We start from the raw sequence: 21,857 nt of genomic DNA on the forward strand, positions 1-21,857 counted from the left end.
ACAAGACCGTGTCTTTGGGGAAATTAGCATTTAAATGACTTGAGGTGGGCAGCTTTTCGTCACAGTTGACTCTCTGTGAAGTCTCCTCAGCCGATTGGTATCCTGTCTGAGTCATCCTCTCAATCCCCGACGTTTGCATTCGTCTGACGGTGTGTGCATCTGTCTGTGACCGTTTTTAGGGTTACTTCCGCCCCCCCCCCCCCCCCCCCCAGGTTAATGCATTCCATAGTCTCTTCAGTACCACTTGAATGGATGCTGGCTGGATCAATGTTAATCTTACACCGTCAACCAAATGTCAGGCTAGAGTTAAATGAGTGCAGGCAGGGTAAGCGCAGTAAGATGCATGGGGTGTTTATTTCAGCATTCGCTTAATGGCTCCTCCGAGGGATTTCAGGCTAGGTGCTGCTATACCTCACCAGAACACTGGGAAGAAATAAGAATGGCGCCAAAGTAGGGCAGAAGCTATCATGAATGCAGCCAGCACACATATCTGCGTTATATTGTTTTGCAGAATTTTAACACAAGCCTTGCCACAAGACTGATAGGACGTCAGAGACACATTAGAAATGCTAATGTTAAAATAGTGTTCTTTATTTATCAAAATGTGTCACAGTCTTCCCCTGCGCTCCACAAATGTGTTTCATCTGCCAGTGGGAAGCCTGTTTGATGTAACAGTTAAAGGGAAGGATCTTCATTTTTTTAATGCATGTTGAGGAATGGTACTCCACCAGGCCTAATTACAGCATGTCGCGTTTTACATCACATCCGACCTTCTGGTCAGACTTGTGTCCAATAATTAAGTCCCTCGGCAACAGTAGCATTCCTCACTGCTGCAGCCTAGTGGCACGGCATCAAATCATTTCCGACTGCAGCCGGGGTGATCGTCGGAGGTCGTACCATTGAGTTCCTGTCTCTCTCTCTGTTCTTCTTTCCCCGCTCTCAGACGGCTGTCTTTTAACCACATCTTCTCTTTGTTCTCTTGCAGTGGGGAAGACGTCTCTGATCACACGGTTCATGTATGACAGTTTTGACAACACGTACCAGGTAGGTACCGGCGCCGTCACTGGCGGCGGGCACATTGTTCCTGTCAGTCGTAATGTGACACCATCTTCACCTCCTCCACGATTAAGTGTAGTGCTGTGTGCTGGCTCTCAATCATTGTGTGTCACATTACAAAGGAACCTCAGGTGGGAGTCATTTCCATGTGTCCTAAAAGTACCATTTCTATTTCAGTACAGATCCATTTTTTTCAAAACCGCCTTTGTAACAAAAGAGCTTTACATCGTTTTTGTAGTTGGAACTGCCTGTGAATCCCATTTAACACACAGAGTCACTTTAAGTTATTGAAATAGTGAAATGAGATGTTCTGTTCCGCCTGAAGTCACTGTTCCACACCATGATCACAATAAACAAAGTACATTTGAAATGCCATGTTTAAGTTAGGAGACATTCACAACACCTGACACCTTTTAGCTGATACTTGATGTGACAGAATCAATGATCAGTATTGTATTTATGTTGCACTTTGAGTGTAATGTTTATTTGACGGCTACGTATTTGCAGAAAAACAGCCAACTAATTGTCTTTAACTGACATCCCCTCTCCCTGATTGTTACTAATGAGCTCATGTAAGCATAACTTTTAAGGTGCAGAAGGTGAGGCAGCTGTTTCTATAGCAACTGGCATCAGTCTCATTTTGTGTGGGTAGTCAATCCAAATGCTATTTAGAAGCTAAATATATGCCGTGTTGAAGCAATTGTGACTGATTTACCTACCCTGGGTCATATACAATTTGGAAAAGGAGACATTGCACAGTCAGGCTGTTCAGCATGTTGCATTTTCAAGTCTGCTAGGCACAGCACACACAGTACCACAAGCAGTTATTGAAGATTTAGTCAATTTTGGACATTGCCTAAATTGTTTATCTGCGTATTCTCCACAAAAGTGATGGCAGAAGACAGGCAGATTGTAAACACCTTTACTGACCATCCCTGGACCTGCTGTCTGTCCTGATCCAGGGTTGCCCATTTCCTTATTTTATTTCATTTACTTCCGACCCTTGTGAGAGAATCTGGGCCAATGCGCTGCAGGCCAGTTTGCTCAATGGGTTATTCAAACACTGCCATCCTCCAGATGATTCGTTTACACAGGGTAAGTACACTGCCAATCCAGCTGAGAGTGTTTTATTAGTTAACGCCAATGGGAAACAAACCTGAGGAGAGGATGAGTAACCAGGCTTTATTGGAAGTTCATATTTTTCGTAGTGCAAGGAAGTGCCTCAGAAAATGAAAGAAAGTGCTATTAAAGCCTAACTTGAATGAGTATGTATGTGTATGTGCAATACATCTGTAATAATCTCTGATTTCTAGGCAATCAGAGAGATGCATTTTGATAGCAGGTGTGGGTGTGTGTAAAACACCTGCTTATCTGAGACTTTGTTATCAGAAGTTTCATCAGAGGGACCTAACAGAGAAACTGTGCGTGTGTGTGTGTCTGAAAGTGAGACGTCAGTGTATATGAGAAATGTGTGTAGGTGAGAAAGTGTGTATGTGTGTGTTGTGAATCAGTTTGTAAGTCTTCCCTCTGCAAGCTTAAGTTGACACTGGTGTTCAAAGAGACACCTCTGCACCATCGGCAGTAGCACATCCCTCTGAAGTTTCTGTCTTGGCTCTTGATCTATCTCTCCTCTCCTCCCCTTCTTTCACTCTCTACATTTTCTGCCCTCAGCAGCATTTCCCTGTTGAATTTTGATAGTTTCCTCCATGCTCAGGACAGTGCACCAAAGCCTTCACTAACGTATGGGTGCAGTGGGGATGGGCCAAGGGCCACTGAGAACAGGGCCTGACAGAAAGCAGACATTGATTGGCATGACCTTTGTTCTTGTCATATTAGGCTGAACCTCCTTATTTCCTGATCTATCCACATTCAAAGCAAATAACCACTGCATCTCATTGGACCATCAGACTGCAGAAAACCTATAACCAACCTCAACACTCAAACAGTCATACCATGTTAGTGTTAATCCAACTACAAACAGACCGAAATTGTAAAAAAGTTGACTAACATGCCGATGTTATGCGACTGGGAGCTGAGCTACTCCTGCAGGTATACGTTCAATTGTAGCTGTCACGATCGCAAGGCATGGCTGGAGAAAACAGTGGATTTAATGCAAAAACACAAGGCATGTACATTGACTGGAAAAAGACCAATGACCGGACGAGGACATGACACAGTTATACACATGAACACAGATGCACACAGGAAATCAGGGAGACAAAATAGACAGCATGAAACTCCAGACCAGAACTCCAGAGCACCCCCCAGAGTCAGGCCTTAAGAGTAGCCTACAGAATCCTCATCTGCCTTCAGATTACACTACAACAACAAGCGAGAACATACATCTCATTTGAAACAGAAGTAAAGTGTACAGCACAAACAAAATGTCCAATTCTCTTCTTGACATGGTGCTAATTTGCCACCATCTTATTAGTTTATTTATTGTTTTGGTCTGTGATATAATATGATAATGGGAAAAGGATAATATGCTACTGAGCTTGCATACTGCATGTAAAATGTAGTGGACAAGTTATATTTAGATTAAACAACAGCAGTTTAGTCTAAATTGTACATGGGGAAATGCTGTCATGGTGAATGGATGGACACATTCGCATGGAATATCACAAAATGGGGGTTTATTACCAAGAACAATGACAAACAGGTCAAGGACCCAAAAAAGACATGGTGTGAAAGACAAGGCATGTATCAGGACATAATCAGCATCAGGGAGACACAACAGAACTCCGAGCTGTTTTGGTATGGATCCACTTTTTCAGATGTATTTATTTCTATCAATATGTCATTTGTAATGTTACTGCTGCACATTTGGCTCACATGTACTATAGCAGTGTACTAGTGTCAAGTGACAAAAAAGATTATCAAATAAACTATTTAATATTCTTGTGCCAGTCATTCTTTGTGTTTAGCTGCAGATCCTTCCACAATAATGTAAATCGCTGCTGAATTACACCATTATAATAACCATAATGCATCGCTGGAATAACATTCCTCTACTGTAATGCCTGTCTGGGATGAATGTGGCTCGTAAGCTGGCTCTGTTCACCAGGCATTATTCTGTGCGTCCTGAAAAGATGAGTTAGAAGGGTGTAAGCACCCGTACAGGCGTGTCACCACCAAAGCCCTGGCTTTCACACAGCGGTGTGAGAGCAGCGCTGGGCTGTAATGAGATTTAGCTCCGGCTTTGTGTGCTGTACTGAACCATTGTTCCTCAGTGGCAGACATCATATCCCATTGCAGTTTCACACACACACGTATCCTCTACACACACTTAGACGGTGGACAGTATCACAGTGTTCATCTTCACTCTAAAATATTGTCCCCAGAGAATTTCTGATTGCTGATGGCTTCTTTCTCCAAGTTCTGTGCCTCTCCTATTAAATGTGGATGGCAGAAGCTAATCTGCATGCCAGTGTGACCAGCGACAAGCCAAACAGCAGCAGAACAAAAGGAGCCAAACGACTGCTGCCGTTTTTGCCTACCGCTTAAAAAGTCAGCGCTCGAGTCACACGGCATGAAGCCTAAAAGAGCTTTCTCCTTTTTAAAAATTCATTCACAATCTCTGCTCATGTACTCGACAACCTCGATAATCTTCAGACAAACAAGGTTCCTCTGTACTTCAATAGCAGTTGCAGCGAATTTTCTTTCCTCCCATGTTCTTTTCCCCCTGCTCATACAAAATCCCAGAATGCATTTCTTTATGATAATAAATTGCTCTGCAAAACTGCCCCGTGCCTGGTGCTGCAGTACTGCTCTGCTTTTGGTGAATGCTTGTGACTTGATACCCTTTATCATGAACCCCTTAGGGGGCCAATCCCTGAAATGCCCCAATTCTTACTTGGAAATTACATGTATTTGTGTTTATGGATAAAAAGGAGAAGAAATGATGTGTGAATACAGATTCTGTCTAAATTTGCATTGCTCCACAACAGCAATAGCTAATGGTGAACACAAATTAGGTACTGTGCTATTATGTAATTATGTTGTTATTATATGCTAAGAACATTCCTGTAGATATCTTTAGCTGAGATCTTCAAGTTTGTTTATGTCTGAGTGTTTGTGTGTTTTTCACATGTGTTGACATTTTCGTGTGTGCTCGGAGCCCCTCAGAGCTACCCTGTCTGAATGTCACGCTCGGTTGGTGGCTGCTGCGGTGACACGCAGCGCTGTAGCTGCTCTTTGAATAGGTTCCTGAGACCTCTGCTCATTAATTAAAAATCCAAGCTCGGACGCCCACAGCGGCTCCCCTTGCCACCAACTTAAACCAAGCGGCTAATGTTGAGAGCAGGTTGGGCTCCCTGCCCAGTCAAGGTGCATTTTCCTCACTCGAACCTCATTAAGGCCAGTGGAATCAGCTGCCTACAAGTGCAAAAAGCCTCAGCTTATTGGTTCACAAATCGATGTCTGATGTCATCATTTTATGCTAGCTATTCTGCCTGTGAGGTAAAGCCTAAAGCATTGTGTTACAAGACAACATGAATAACAACTTAAAAGTCTGTGTCTGCGGCATACATAACAGTCATTTAGAATTATTACTATTGAATAATGTAGAGCTATTATGAACATAATACAGATCAGCACAGGAATGGAGACTGCTGTTAATAGGAGAAAATGAAAAATATTCCCATGGTGACAGTGGAAATGAGGATAACGTTTATAGTGTTTCTCCAGGGATGACACCGACATGTGTTCCATAATCGCTGCAGTGCCTGATACACAACTCCAGCATCCCACCACCATGTCAATGTCACTACTGGAGTGAAGAATTAAATTACAGCTTACACTGTGTCGGGTCTGTCACAATGTCATGGGCACACAGCTGTTTAAGTAGACAGGTAGCTACACCTGGCTTGCCCTGTGACGGAGTTACAGGGTTCTTACGGTCATTAAAAACATGGAAAAGTCATGGAATTTGATATGAGAATTTTCCAGGCCTTGAAAAGTGGAATACTAAATAAACATGTAGTTATAAAAAAGAATTTTCAAATCTGATTGACATGAATGTGTAACGTGGTAGATAGTCGAGATAAAAGTTTTTTAGCATCTTTTCTACCTTTATGTAATGAAACATGTCACATGGTACTGTGCGCGTTGCTTCTATACTGCAGCACCATGTAACATCTCAACATGCAGCATTCAACAATTTACATCCAATGTGCTCATTTCCTGTCCCTCTCATTAGTTATTAGTATAGTACTTGTAGCACGCGCAAAGCATGCTGGTACAGTCAGGATGGCCTCCCTCTGCGCCACAATAAGTCGGACTGTGGTTGTGAAAAAGGCAAAAGGCTGATCACCGAGATAAACTTTATCGGGATCATAGATCTGGATCAGTGTAAACGTGCGGTCAACAACAGCAAAGAGGCTGTCAGTGTTAAATCTGATTAGTTCATAAGTGACCATAACTTTCTTTGTCTTTCCTATGTTCATTTTTTTTTTAAATTAATGTTTATTTCAAACGTGAAGCACTTTTATTTTTCAAGTGGAAGAATGTGTAATATTGTGAAATGCACATATTATTTACATGTAAATGGTTTACAAAAGCAAAATGTGATTTGTCATATTGCATTTGTTCTTTTTTCACCATCCACTTCATAATCACACAGTTTTTAGGTGAACAAATATGTTTAGAACGGCAAACATGGAATTTAGAATAATTAAAATGGGAAAAAAACAGAATGAATTTCATGGGACCCTACATTACTGGTAATAATCACTTTTACATTGTTGCCTTCCTGTCCTGTAAGTTAAGCTTTCAAATTTCATAAATTTAGTTTCACAATATTTCAGAGAACATATGCTCATGAAAATTTGCCGCAGAGTATTTGAAATGTTATGGAAAAGTCATGGGAATTCTTTATAAAAATGTGTAAGGACCCACGGTGTTAGCAATAGTAATATTTAAAATAATAACCAGAGGATTTCTTTAGTTTTTTTAGTTACATGGCCTTAAAAGACTGCGCTTACTTCCTGCCTCAGTGGCACCGCAAACCCCGTCTCCCACCCTGAGAGGAGAGTCAGGCGGAGAGGCAAGAGGCTGTGGCTGAAGCACTGCAGGGTCTCCAGAGAGACAGGGAGGGGGCTGCGTTCCCTCTTCAGTCTCAGCTGTCACTCACTCCGCGGCAGTGGAGTGTGACGGCTGAACCACTGCTTCCACTGAGTTCAGAGACGCCGCAGAGGGGAGGAGCTGAAGACAGGGATGAGACTGATGGGAAGAGTGAAGGAAATTTCATTTTTTTTCTCGTTGTTTACCTCAGCACAATTCATAGACATTACACATAACCAAATATATGCCCCCGCCCTCCAGCCCTGAGAATATTGAAGAATGAAGCTTGATTGTTACAGGACATCAGGCCAAGGGGGAGATTTTTCACAGCACTAGATGTAGTGCGCTGAGATTTTTGTGCCTTTGACACACACATAATACACAATACACATAATGTTTAACAAGATAGTGCGCATTGTCACAATATGTATATATGTCCTCCTGTTCAAGACACAGACATTTACATTTACAGCATTTATCAAACGCCCTTATCCAGAACAACTTACAATCAGTAGTTACAGGGACAGTCCTCCTGGAGCAACTTAGGGTTAAGTGTCTTGCTCAGGGACACAGTGGTAGTAAGTGGGGGGTTTGCACCTGGATCTTCTGGTTCGTAGGCAAGTGTGTTACCTGTAAGCAGTCCTTTCTTCCCCTTTGTATCTGTTGTATCTTTAAATGCAGAAGACACATTTGTCTTATATGTCTTATACAAAACACCAAAACAGACTCCATTACTGAAAATAAAGTGTGTCAGAAATTAAACACTGTCCATGCCTGCAGTGAAAAATGCTAATGGCCTTGTCTTGCTATTGAGCTGCTTCTCATCAGCAGAGGAATGCTGAAAGAGAAAGGCAAATATCCTGTAGCTGGTGTTGAAACCTTAATCTTAGGGCTTGGTTCAACTAAACAGTGATCAAAGCACAACTGCAATGCAGTTGGTCTGTTTGTGTTATATGATTAATGAAAATGACTGTTTACTAACCATTTTTAATACATTTAACTCTATTTGTTTCCATCACCCATGCAATGGACCATGGCAGCTCCATGAAGCAAAAAAAGAATTTAGATTTTGTTGCACGCTGGGGCTCATCAATATACCCAAATTGGAACTGTTCTGCCAACATGAGAAATATTGTCACATAAATCCATGGAACTCTTACTGTTGTTCGAGCCACAGGCAGTTTCTTTCACATTCCAAGCTACATTCCATCCAATGCAGATGCCATGACGTCACCCCTCTCCCCGATCTGCATCGAGCTCGTGCAGTAATCAATAAGGCTTAATTAAACACTGTTGGCTGACGATGTGTTGTCCGCCTGCAGTAGAAATGGGTGGGCGCTTTAACGGCAGCGTTAAATATCATGCTTTAAAACCCAGACTATGAGGCACATTTGAAACATTTTTCCACAAAAGCACAGCTTGCTCAGAAATGTGAAATGGCACAGGGATTAGCATTCACTTTCATTTCTGCAAGCCTGTCTGTGGCAGCAGAGGGTTTACACAGATTGTGGAATTTGATTAAATGTGAAGTGAAGGATGAGGCAGACAAAAATAAGATAAAGGGATATATTTGTATCCACTGAAAGAATGGAATGGGATTTAATGAAACTTTTTCTGGGAGAAGATTATTAAGGAGCTTGACCCTTTCACCCACTCTCGGTCTTTGCCGGTGGTAGGACATTAGAAATGCTGAGGGCTGTTGCTTGTTGGCCTCCCTCTCTCCAGTGACAGAAAGCCAGAGACAAATTGCTGCTCTCCAACACTTCAGCTGACACCAGGGCTCTTGTGACAACGGAGGACATGTGCTAGTGGAAAGCTAACAGTCTGGGTGGCCCGGTGGGGTTTGGGGGTGATGGAAGAGATTAAATGCTAGTGTCAGTTGGGTTGTTGTGGGTGCAGGTTGGTGGTTCATTTTTGACAGATAGAGGAAGTCAAGACAAATTAAACCTGCTTCTATAATTCATATAGCTATTGAAACTCAAATATCAGTTCTGTTTTGGTTTAAGTTGTGGCTTCATATACTCTATAACACAGTTGAATATTTTGGACAAAAACAACTTCAAAACCATTTGGGTCTGGATAGCGTTATGCTAAGAACCTTTTCAAATATTCACTAGCCTTCCTCACCACATCTAGTTTTTCGTTGTGTGCACCGTGTGCTGTACTGTGTATCACAATGACAATCACTTCACAAGATGTCTGTCATGTTGTTTTTTCTATACGGTATTAAGACTGTCAAGAGGCTCCTCCTGTTTCTTCTTTCGTTGTCATTGTGGAGGGCAGAGCAGGAAATGGTGTTTGGCGTTCTTTAACAATAATGTGTGCAGGGTTTAATTATTAAAGTGCTTATGAAAAAGCAATGTGCGGAAGAATACCGAAAAGAAAACTTCACTCACTCTAGCTCTGTGTAATACTATACACATGCATATGTACAAATGTACTTTCAAGTTCTGTTTAGTTTAATATTAACCCTAGCATAATTTACTATAAATTATTATGTTATTATTGAACGTTCTATTCATTTCTATATCTTACTGTAGTTTATGAAAATATTAGATTGACATTCACAGAGAGAGAGAAAGAGAGACACATGGTCTGTTAATCACAGATTTGCACCAAGACCCAGGCACACCCACACAGCATGGGTCTGGAGCTGCCCCAGAGCAGCAGAACATCGGGGATCTTGCATATCAGAGCACAGAGGCACCCTGGTGTGCGCACAAGTACTCGAGTGAAACTGAGCGTTGCCATGTTAGCGTCTACTCTTTGTTCTCAGTAACACAGAGTGCTTGAGCTGGGCTGACATAAGCTTGACATAATGAATTTTTTAAGGCGCTTGTGTGAAGTTAAAAGTAAAGCAGCACATTAGGCTCAGGTTTTAAATGGCAAACTGACCAGGAGGCGATGGGGGAGCGACAAGCATGCCAAATGTGCCATTGTATTTTGGTGTGTTCTTGTAATGTGTTTGTCATTTCATAATTTCATTATTAATATCTCACAAAGAAAATACTGAAATCTATCACTTTATTTGCTAATAGGATTGCATTGTAGCTACAACATACTTTTTTCTTGTGTACTTTGACAGCACCTGACAAGCAACAATCAGTTCTAATGCATATTTTATCGAATATGCGCATAATGTAAAATAATATTATGTAAATCGCAAATACATTGAGAGTTGATTGACTTGTCAGTTCATATTTACTCCGTTCATTATTGATAACAGTCATCTGGGTTGGACAGGTCATGTCAGGTGATCACAGCTAACATTTCTTTCTTCACCTATATCTGTCTGTCTGCCCTTCATTCATGTACCTCTTTAATTCAACACTAAGTCACTTTATGCTTGGATGAACCTTCCGGCTCTTATCTTCATCAGTAGGATTAACCTGAGAGGCCAGGACCTTGTGAGTGTATCCCAGCAGGGCTGAATCCTGCTGTTATCTGCTGCGCAGGAATTATGTGGCCAGACAGCAGTCCACCGATCAATCGATAAATTCACATGTGAAGCAGAACCACAGGCCTGCAGCACCTGCGTGAAGTAAATGTACGGTCACGAATGTACTGTAGGAGTGCAGAAAATAAATATCTTTTTAAATTTTGGGCTGGGTAGTGATCATGGATCTTCAGATACAACAATATGTTTGTCTTAAATCACTGATGTTTTAAAATTTTAATGGTTAATGGGGTAGATTGTTGTAAATAAATATTGACATTTAGAGCAAGTCTTTATTATCAGTAGGTTATATCACATTGTTATGTCACACAATGTGATATTTTTAGTGCTTATTTTTACTTTATTTTTATTTATACTCATAAATGTATGTTTGTCTCTCTGTGCCCTTGTTGCAGTCGTAGCATAAGCAATTTCCTTCGGGATTAATAAAGTTTTCTGATTCTTATTCTGATTCACATCACGCGTCTGTGTGAGGGTCTTTAGTAGTCAACTGCAGTTACCACCATTTTACAATATAATTCATGATGTATCTGACACCCCATATAGAACCAACAAGACATAACGAGAATAAAAATGTGTGTGTATGTGTGTCTTTCAAATGACATCAGGATTTTATAATTCACACCCATTTATCTAGTGCCCTGACCGCCACACACATTATAATCCCTTCAGCCTTGTGTGATTATATTGCGGTAATTAAAGTCACCTGAAGTCACCCTTCCTTGATGATGTCACACATTAGACCTGGGTCCTGTGTGACCATTTGTCCTTGATGTTTCCGATTTGCAGTGATAGTGTGTTTTCTCTCCACCATCAAACACACACACACTAAAGGTCGAGCTTGAGCTGACCATACTGGGAGAGGACCCCGGTTCGTGTGTGTCTATGTTCACGGGGGAAATCATTCTATTGTGTTTATTCGTTTCTGTCTGCAGGGAAATAAAACCAGTCTTATGTCTGGCCAGTGGTCCTCCTCAGCTGGTCAGTTTTATTTTTTTTGCTTTAGGCCCTATTTTTGGAAGATACAGGCTCCAAATGAACACAGTTTGTGGGGCTGAATCGTGATGGCAGTGCAGATCTTTCTGTTGTAATTAAAAGTCCCATTCAAGACTAATAAAATATGTTTGACATGTAATAAATGACACAGAGTGTATAATCTGTTCATAATGTTCCTTACTGACATTTTTAGACTCACACCTTTTACACATAAAATTATTTATTTTGTAATGTAATTTTTTACAGGCAACAATTGGAATCGACTTTCTGTCAAAAACCATGTACTTGGAGGATCGAACGGTAAGCATTTGATAACCATCCCACTCATATTAACTTTTTATCTCTGTCATGTAATTTTACTTTTTTGTGTTTCTTGTGAATGTTTCTCTCTTTTAAATTGTAATTGGCTCAGGCCTACCAGTCTCCCTGAGGACTGCAGTGTAGAAAGGTTGTTTGTCTTAATGGGTGACTCAGAAATGGGTTTATATATTCAGAAAACTGCCCAATGTCATAAATATCACTACTGTCGTAAACGTCTCTACACTCAACCTGTCTTTTTATTACCCACTCTGACCTTGGGATGTTTGTGCTTTAGTAGTGTGTGTGTGTGTGTGTGTGTGTGTGTGTGTGACAGAGAGAGAGAGACAGAGAAAAAGAGAATTGAAAGAGATTGTGTGTAAAATTCTGAATCTGTGTTCTTTGATATTAAATGTCTATATGGTGGTTTGGGTATTTTGGGAAATGCTTTAGTGTACAGATATGTAATACAACACATGAAACTGTAGTATCTACATCTCCTCAGGTGCGGTTGCAACTGTGGGATACAGCAGGTCAGGAGCGCTTCAGGAGTCTGATCCCCAGCTACATACGAGACTCTACTGTGGCTGTGGTGGTATATGACATCACAAGTGAGTTTGGCTGAATCTTTGGCTGGATACGTTTTCATGCCCAATAAATCCATTTGCAAATCAATTTGAGAGTGGAGAAATTATATCGCCTCATTAGATATTTTAAAATATCTCATATAAACAAGTTTACACCATTTTTGTGTACAAGCAGGCATTACTACAAGCAGTCTATTGTTCAGGAGACAGGACCTTATGTCTGTGCACTTAATTTTATATCCAAATCACAGCTTTTCTGGCCACTCCAAGCAAGAGGGCCTGAGAGTGAGAGACGGTCGGTGGAGGAGGGAGGTAGAGAGAAGTGGGGGAATTTGTTTTCACCTTGAAACCGGATGCCTGGAGGCCTTTTGCTGTCAGAGCCCCGTGATGTGTTGCTCGCCCTCTTTCACATGCAGAGAAGACGAGTGTGTGCTCACAGAGAGGCACACAGGTCAAACAGAATGCATTAGCTGCTGTGAGAACAACAGCCACCCACTCCACTGTCCAGCCCAGACTTAAATAAGTCTTAAAGCCATCTTAGCATTTCAATCTCTGTTGACAGGGTCATCTAGAGCAGGGATGTCCAGTCTTATCCAGAAAGGACCAGTATGTAACTATATAACTACTAATAATTATTATAGTATATTATATAGTATTATTGTGGTATAATAATTATACTATATTCTGTAATCCATACCCTCTATCCCTATGCAGAAAACTGTGAAAAAACATTCTATACCATCTCATATCCATAGTTTTTTTGTGAGTAAAGAGAGGTGTCAGAAAATGTCAACTTCCCTCCATTTGTTGTATTGTGTCTGTGTGATTCCTAAACTATTGACTGTTTTGCTGATTTAAAGAATAACAGAGTTGCATTGCTATGCTGCTAATCAATATCAAGCCAATATTTTATTTATATTTATTTCATTTTATTCACATTTGCATATTTTATTCTTCCAGAAGCTTTAGCAGATTGTTGCAGTAATCTGAAAATTAGTTTGTATGGAAATTAGTTTGTAAGATTTTGAAGCTAAATTATAAATGCCTAGTGTCCTGACATATCAACTCTTTGTTTCAACAGATGTGAACTCATTCCAGCAGACCTCTAAGTGGATTGATGATGTCAGGACAGAGAGGGGAAGTGATGTCATCATCATGCTTGTTGGCAACAAGACGGATTTGGCAGATAAGAGGTGAGCATTCACTGCATTCTGATTAATATGGAATGGAATTTGATGTAATTGCAAATCATATGAAAGTCAGGTACTTTGTTTTTACAGAAAAATATTTATTTCATAATTGTAATATTGATTTTAGTACCACTACACTTGAAAACATCGTCACTCCTCTACAGATCCAGCAAAGAATATGTGAGGTGCTTCTGGAAATCTTACAATTTGACACACTATAATATGTGAATTAAAGTCTGCAGGACTTCCTGCTGTCCTGTTGGCTTAAGTTGCACCTGATTTAAGGTAGGCAAATTGCCACCTTGTCTATTATCATACATCACCAAGCTTCGTTTGTGCAAGCTTAAGTTCCCTCTATGAGAGAATGTGCATGAAATAGATAGTGTGGAGGAGGAGGGGTAGTCAGAAAGGTTAATGGAAGAAAGATTGAAAGGTTGAAGCTTCAGAAAATGAGCCTTGTAGGATTGGATAAATGAAAGAGCCAAAGAAAGGCATAAGGAAATTAGAAAGACAGTTAAAAAAAGAGAGAGAAATGGTTGCCCATGGGTGGGGGAAGGGGGCAGTTAACTCAGAGAAATGATTCCAGCCTCCACCTTCAAGTTTCCACCATAAACTCTCACCACCTGCTGCAGGATGTCCTCAAAAGCCGTGATTAGGAATTCATCACCACCGCTACCAAAGAACAGTAAGAAAAGACAACAAAACAGGACGCAGCTTTTGCCTTCTGCATCTCCTCCTGGGTATGGAATCTGTGCGAGCACCTGTGTGATTGACTGGTTTACACCCTTAATTAAAACGGCAATCGCCATTCCCTGTCCCCAAACAGCTCCGTCTGTATAACTCACTCAGTGGTAAATAAGGCCGTCCCTCCCTCAGGGCTGCGCTTCTCCGTGCTTCTCTCCCTCAGCCCTTGTGCACAACCCCTTAATTTAGGCCAGACACACCGACCACCAATCGTCTGTATGACGGCGCCTCATCGGGGACGTCTGGAAACTAACGAAGCTCCTACCCTTTAAACACACACCCCAGACTTCAAACAATCAAAGGAAATGTGTGGACATGGCTAACACATGGGCTGTTTTAATGAAGGCTTCTGAGTGCTTCACACAACCTGAAATAGTGACAGTGGGGTGTCTGGTCTCTTTGAGAGTCGATGCTTCCTTCTTGCTTTTGCTGTGATTTTGCTGGAGATTCAGCCCCAGCAGTAAAGCTTCCAACCAGGGAAGTGAATAACATTGATTGTCTGTTAACAGTGGCACCTGATAAGGGATGGATGTATTAGGCAGCAAGTTAAAAGTCAGTTCCTGAAGTTGGTGCGTTGGAGTTAGGAAAAATTTGACTTCTTGTTGCACTCTAACACTTTTGCACTCCAGCACACTCAGCTGTAAGCTTTTACATAGCAACTTCTTAATTATAATGTAAGATAAAAAGACCAGTGGGTCTTGATCCCTGTATGCGGTGGTTAGTATCTACCAAAAGTGGTTCAAGGAAAGATAAACAATGTGCCGGCAAGAGGCCCATGGTTGCATGAGGCTTTTTGATGCATGTGGGGAGTGAATTACAGAAAACGTGAATGGTGCTCAGGAAATAACCACATAGTGCAGCATAGTTTGCTGCAGACTGGTCCACCAGGGAGCATGTTGTCCACCACCAGAAGTCTACACTATCATCAGAACTAGACCATAGATTGACGAAAAATATTTTCATATATTCCGTCATTTGCTGTTGCATTCTGGAAAATCCTAGTAATCGCTCAAAATAAATGATTTGAGGATAAGTGATATGCAGTAAACTAATTGGAATAAAAATACAACAGCAAAACGTATTCAACAACGACTTTCTGTTAAAAACAGAGTTTGCCATCAAGTTGCTTGATTTGTTTTTTTAGGATTTGTTCAGTCAGGAAAAATATATTCCAAAATATCTGCAGGAATTGGACTTGTGTATGTGGCACTTCTCTCTATGATTTAGAGAACTGTGAGGTGGGTTGTCATTACAGACTCTTAACTTGCTGACCGCTGGCTTATTCTGGAGAATGGGCTTCATTATGCTGACATGACCATTCGTCTTAGACAGTTTGTCTTATGGTAACAACTCTGAAAAAAACCCCACTCATACAAATTGACTTTGAACACTTTGTCTGACATTAAATAAGGGCCACAGTGAACATAAAATGCAGCCTACTGTCTCTGAGGTTAATTAATTAATTGCGGTTAGTAATTTAAATTACTAAATGAATTAGTTCCCTGGGGGTTTAAACCAGTTTTACGTTTTTTGCTGGAGAGCATTACATGCCATTCAGTGGTGTGTAGCAAAGTCATAAACACACACATTTTCTTTGCGACTGCTCATTTTCCACAGCCTGAAAGGCCATTTCATCTCTCTGCTCGTCTCAGCAATGCTGGAGTCCTATTGAGTTGATGGACCCATTCGCACAAGGATTTTTCATAAAGAAAAAGGGGCTTTATAAAAAGAGGGAGGCTTTATGGATTCACTGATTGTAAAGGACAGATGAATTGCAGTGTAGGTGTTGTGGCAATATTGTTGGGCCGGTGAGGATGGATTGGCTGGATAAGCATCAGTCTCAGTGACCTATGCTGTGGCCTTTGAGGCTCTGTGGCTCCTTTATTCTGGATTCCCCTCAGTGGCTCAGTGGGAGCGGCACCAACTGAATACTACCACATTTTTTGATATACACCAAAACTATTGGAATTGCATTACATAATCTCAATGATATCACTGTGGTAAATTGGATGTTTTTATAATTACAGCCCAGCAATTAATTGGAAAAGCAGTTTGAATTGTTAGGAATTAGCACCATAGACAGTTTCTTTGTATTGTTCAGTTGTTACATTTTCTTATTGCACTAATTACATTAAATAAAGTCATGAACTGAGTGAAAGGGGTCGGTGTAAAAAATTGTAACCAGGAGGGATGTGGATTAGCTATTAACATCTCTATGCTTGAAAGCTGACTTTGCATGGGATGTATAACTGATCTTTTATTCAAGTCTCTAGATCTTTCAAATCGCTTACAACTGGCTTGCAACCTGCTTGTGAGTCCTTTTGTGTAACTCCACGTCTAACAGTTTATGCGTAGCTTGGTGCAGCCTCGAGGACGTGCTACCTCAGAGGTAATTAATCATATTCATGATCAATAGCAAATCCAGGGGCTTGGCAGAGCACGGTGAGGAATCCATTTGAATATTATTGCCATGGTGCTTCTGTAATGAAATGTGACACCGTAGCGTGACTCCTCTAGGGAGATAAAAGGTCGATAATGAACCTGGTTGAATCACATGCCTCAGCCAGAGTGACAGAGTGAAAGAAAACCAGGAAGATTTATTTTTTTTATCTCCACCTGTGTGCGTCTTAGTCTGAGCATCGTCCTCCTTTCTTGCCTCACATCACCTTTACAGAGAAAATTTGAAATGGCAGTCAGAAATGAAAAGCTATGGCTACAATGGCAAATAGCACATGGGTAAAAATGTTTACAGGGCCATTAAAACAGCTCCTCAGCTCCTCTCCATAATCTCTGAGGACCACAGGTCTATTTGATGTGTGCAACAGTGACAGAAATGTTGGCTCAGGGCTTTTTAAAAATATATTTTCCTGGCCTTCTGCATTGCTTCAGAGCTTGCCCAAGAAGACTTGGTGAGATATAGCCAAGACTCAAAGTGAGGCTCTCTTCAAGTCAGGAATGAGCAACCCAATAACATATAATAACTATTCTGGAAGGGAGAGCTCTTCCTGCTCACTCATACCCTTGTCTTGCTGGAATTGGATCATTTTCTTATCAGGGCATGATTTTTATCCTCCCAAAGTCTGTTTACACAGACCCCTACCCCTTTTCTCGCCTTGACTAGGGGAAATACGCTTGTGCAGAAGAACAGATGGCTGTTGTCTGTTTCCAGATAGCCCTGGAGATGTCAGTTTAAATTACGCCATCCTATAGGCCGCTTTTGGGGCCCTTCTGCAACCACTCAATGCTAATCCAAGATTTAATGGGAGAAAGAAAGCATAGGTTTCCCCAGTGTCACATTTGGTTTGGAAAATGGAAATGTTTCTATCAAGCTGTAGCAAGTTGCAAGAGGAAGCTTTTGTCTCACTGTAGATTTTTTTATGTCGCTGTATCTTTCTCCTTGCATTGTTTTCTTGCGTTCCTGCAACAGCATTTGGTGTAAAAAATTCTTCAACACGGTCTGTCCACATCTTTCTGGAAGAGGTCCTATAAGTGTCCACCCCATTCTCCATAGAAAAAGACCAGGGGGATTGTTTGGAATGAGTACATATCTGGATGGTACAGGGTACTCGTCTTCAGCTTGGAGCCCTTTTCAGCTGTCACAGTCTTTGTTGGAGCTGTAGCTGCTGGGAAGGTTACATTCAGTGGTGGATAATGAGAAGGACTGAGAGGACTGGAGACTTGATTTGCCACTAGAAAATCCTAACAATCCAGAACGTTTTCAAAATGGACATTTTTGCACATTTTTGAGATAATTTAATGCACTATAATTATCAAGGTATATAAAAGAATGGATTAAAGTGTGATAAAAATAATGAAAAGGCTTCTTTAAACAAAACCTTTGCAAAGCAGGACATAACACATGTGCACCTTATCGCTTATCAAATCTTAATAATAAATGTATACTTGTCACTGTCTCAAATTGTCTCAAAAGCATGTCTCAAAATGTACATAAACAATCATTGAAACTTTGTTAAAGTATTTCTCCTTATTAGTATCACATGCAGGTATATCGCTTAATACATTTACAGCATTTATCAGACGCCCTTATCCAGAGCGACTTACAACCAGTAGTTACAGGGACAGTCCCCCCCTGGAGCAACTTAGGGTTAAGTGTCTTGCTCAGGGACACAATGGTAGTAAGTGGGATTTGAACCTGGGTCTTCTGGTTCATAGGCGAGTGTGTTACCCACTAGGCTACTACCACCCTATATATCTACTGTAAAATAGGACTCTTTTTCACTAAACTCTTGCAAACTTAAGTGCACTCTAGAATAAATATATAGTTACCCTGGTTTCAAGGCTACTGTAGGTTTAGCACAACTTTGCTCTACCAAACCCTGTGTGCTTATGTTGTCTTGATCATGGCCATAGCAGCAGTGGCATAGCAGTGTGCGACAAAGGCCTAGTACTCTAAGTTTAGTATTAGACGTGTGTAGTGGAGATGGAAAACAAAAAGAAACTCGAGGGGCTGGGTGCTCGTGTTCACTTCGCTCACTCATCCCTCCGGACGTTTCAGAATTTATAATGAAACCTGCCGTATTTTTACCTTCGCCTCTCCTCATTTTTATTCTTCCATCTCCATCACCTTTTGCCTTCCCCTAGGGTTCCTGTTCTGTGAACAAAAGATGCATAGCTCGTCTCAGATTCTTGCGGAAGGCGGGTAGTACAGTAGGCAGGTTGCTTTATTCTCATAAAGCTCTTTGGGAGCTTGACTTTGATGTTTTAAGGGCTGTGCGGTATGGCATAAAATTAATATTGCGATATAAATTTAACCTTAGACTGTAGATAGTATATACTGTGGTATAGAATTTGACAAGTAAATTTAAATGTACCTATTTTTGAAAGGGTAACGTGTCTATTGCAAAGGCACTGCAGCAGGAAGTTATATAAAAAACTTTAAAATCAATGTATAGCATAATCGTATACCAGATAAAACAATATCTGGGCAATTCTACTGTAAGTGGACTGTCACATCCATGAGACCATAGAAATACAGGGTATTTGTATGATGTGAGTGATTATATAAAATTTTAGGATTTTCTGTATTACATTTACATTTTACATTTACATTTACGGCATTTGGCAGACGCCCTTATCCAGAGCGACTTACAACGTGCTTTCAAGTTACCATCGATGAAGAGATCAATTCCGGTTCACTAGGACCCCCAACTATGAATACATCTATTTTATTCACTCAGCTGTAGATTTTATTTTTTTCTAGATTTAGAAAAATATTGTGAGAAAATATTTAAATAACCCTATGCTTGTTCTTATTTTATCAGGCAGTCCCTCCAGGATTCCAAATGTTGTTTTATTTCTTGCACAGAGCACCAAACTAGTACCGCTAGTACTGCCCCAGGTCATTTCCATGCATGCTGTCAGTACCCAGTACTACTTGCCCTAAAGTTTTACTAATATTTCAATTTTCTATTTTTTAAATAAATACAGAATGGAAAAATGGGAGAATGATTCTAAATGATCCAGTTATAAAAAGACATTTGACTTGGTGAGGGTTTGGGGGTATGAGGTGAAGCAGGACCACTGATGTCTCTTTATTATTTTAAGAATTTTTCATGTAACTATTTAGAAGCACCATTCTGCTTCAATGACGTCTCTGTGACCTTTTATAAAGTTGGTGAGTAATATGGGTGTAATATATTTTTTGAATAGTGTGTGGGCAGGCTGGTGCATGCTACATCACTGAAACTCATTATTGCGGATGTTGCCTTCCGAGACACAGGCTTTTGAGCCAGCACCACCAGACGTGGCTTATGCTGCCATCACCATGGCGACAGCAGAATAATGGAATAGGCATTGTAGGTTTTACAAAGTTGGGGCAAATTAAAGAACCAGTTGAGCAGATAACTGTGAGTGCATTTGCATTTATAAATGATGATGACTGTATTATAGGAATGTATGGCCACTGGGAGATTAGGATTTTGTACACACAGCCTGTTTGTAGTTTTTGTGCACTCTCTATCTTATTGTATGTGTTTGTGGAACATTGAACTTTGTTGATTAAGCTTGTGTGCAAAGAGTCAAGTGATTCAGCAGTGCCTGAGATGCTGGTCTTTTGTGTTGTTTTGGGTGAGGTGCCATTCCCTGCTGATTTAAGCTGCTCCCTGTAACCTGCATGTGTGTGTTTTTAAATGAAGTGATTGTCTTTGTGAAACACAGCTCAGCTGTGCACACAACGAAAAGCATCCTCTGCTTTTACCCATCACACTTGGTGAGCAGTGGGCAGCCATGAAAAGCGCCCAGGGAGCAGTGTGTGAGGACAGTACTTTGCTCAGTGGCATCCTGGCGGCTTGGATTCGAACCAGTAACCTTCTTATTATGGGTCCGCTTCCTTACCCAGTGGAAAGGATCCCAGTGAAGAAAATAACTAGGTTTGAACAGCAACAACATGACAATCCCATGAAAATGTTCCCTCAAGCAAATGCTGTTCTTCAATGGTCAGGTCATGGTCCGTATTCATGGTCCTTCAAAGGTCATAGTCCGTATTCAAAGAGAAAAGTCAAAGGAGTGAAGTAATCAGCCAGTGTCCCCTGTCTCAAGACTGAGCATGATGAGTGCTGAGCAGATGTGAGCGAGCACGGATGGATGAGCATGTGTCGGTGTTCATGAGGTACTGTGGTGTTCTGTAAGCTTTTTTTTCTGTATATAAGATTTTTACTATATTGAGTTTTGTTCTTTATACTGTGCTTGGGAGACACCATCGACCGGATTCAAATTCCTTGTATGTGTTCACTCACATACTTGGCCAATAAACACAATTCTGATTCTGATTCTGATGAGGCATTATTTGTATCTGCAGAGCAGATGGTTTTCATCTAGCAGATGCCATTTAGTGCGCTCATATTACAAACACGTGTGGTTTGTATGTATGTGGGTTTCTAGACTAATTAGCTGTAGAGTAGGTGTCACAATCAATATACATGACAAGAGAATTGGAACAATATTCAGGACATTGTGGTTTATATGGGACAGCTAGCAACAGACACATTACACAATCAACTACACCATCACGATAGTATTAAGCTATAATTGATTATAAAAGAATGTATCTTTCTTTTGCTTGCTAATTTGTCAGTGACCATAATTACCATTTCATTTTCATCTGACCAAAATTCCATGTGTAGCTAAACAGTGTGTGGTAACTGGTAATTTTAAGAGAGCTGAGCTGGGTGATACCAGGGGAAATGGGGAGACATTGATCAATCGCTGTGTTATTCAGTACTTCATTGTTTTATTTAATGATTAATTATTTTTAATTAGTTTGTGTTATAGTAGAATGTGCTGAATGGGGGGCTTGCTGGGATCTCTAAAAGCAGGTTGGGTGGAGCTATATAAAGGCGATTGGGACCAGAACTGGGCCAGTTTGGGCTCGCTGACTCAGACAGTGTGTACCCACTTCTTATTTTGTTCAATAGACTGCTGATTTATTTTCTTTTTTTTAGTAACTGT

The 21,857-nt window shown here is 40.8% G+C and overlaps 1 protein-coding gene across 1 annotated transcript in view; it reads left to right on the forward strand.

The window, feature by feature from the left end:
- The window catches only part of rab6ba (RAB6B, member RAS oncogene family a), a 63,033-nt gene that overhangs the window by 30,304 nt on the left and 10,872 nt on the right, over positions 1-21,857 (forward strand). The window contains exons 2-5 of the mRNA XM_028961433.1: positions 986-1,044; positions 11,819-11,872; positions 12,375-12,480; positions 13,538-13,649. Coding sequence (XP_028817266.1) covers positions 986-1,044; positions 11,819-11,872; positions 12,375-12,480; positions 13,538-13,649 — 331 coding nt within the window. The remainder of the gene's footprint in view (positions 1-985; positions 1,045-11,818; positions 11,873-12,374; positions 12,481-13,537; positions 13,650-21,857) is intronic.

The sequence above is a fragment of the Denticeps clupeoides genome, chromosome 19 (genome assembly GCF_900700375.1).
Source record: "Denticeps clupeoides chromosome 19, fDenClu1.1, whole genome shotgun sequence".
Classification (NCBI taxonomy): Eukaryota; Metazoa; Chordata; class Actinopteri; order Clupeiformes; family Denticipitidae; genus Denticeps; species Denticeps clupeoides.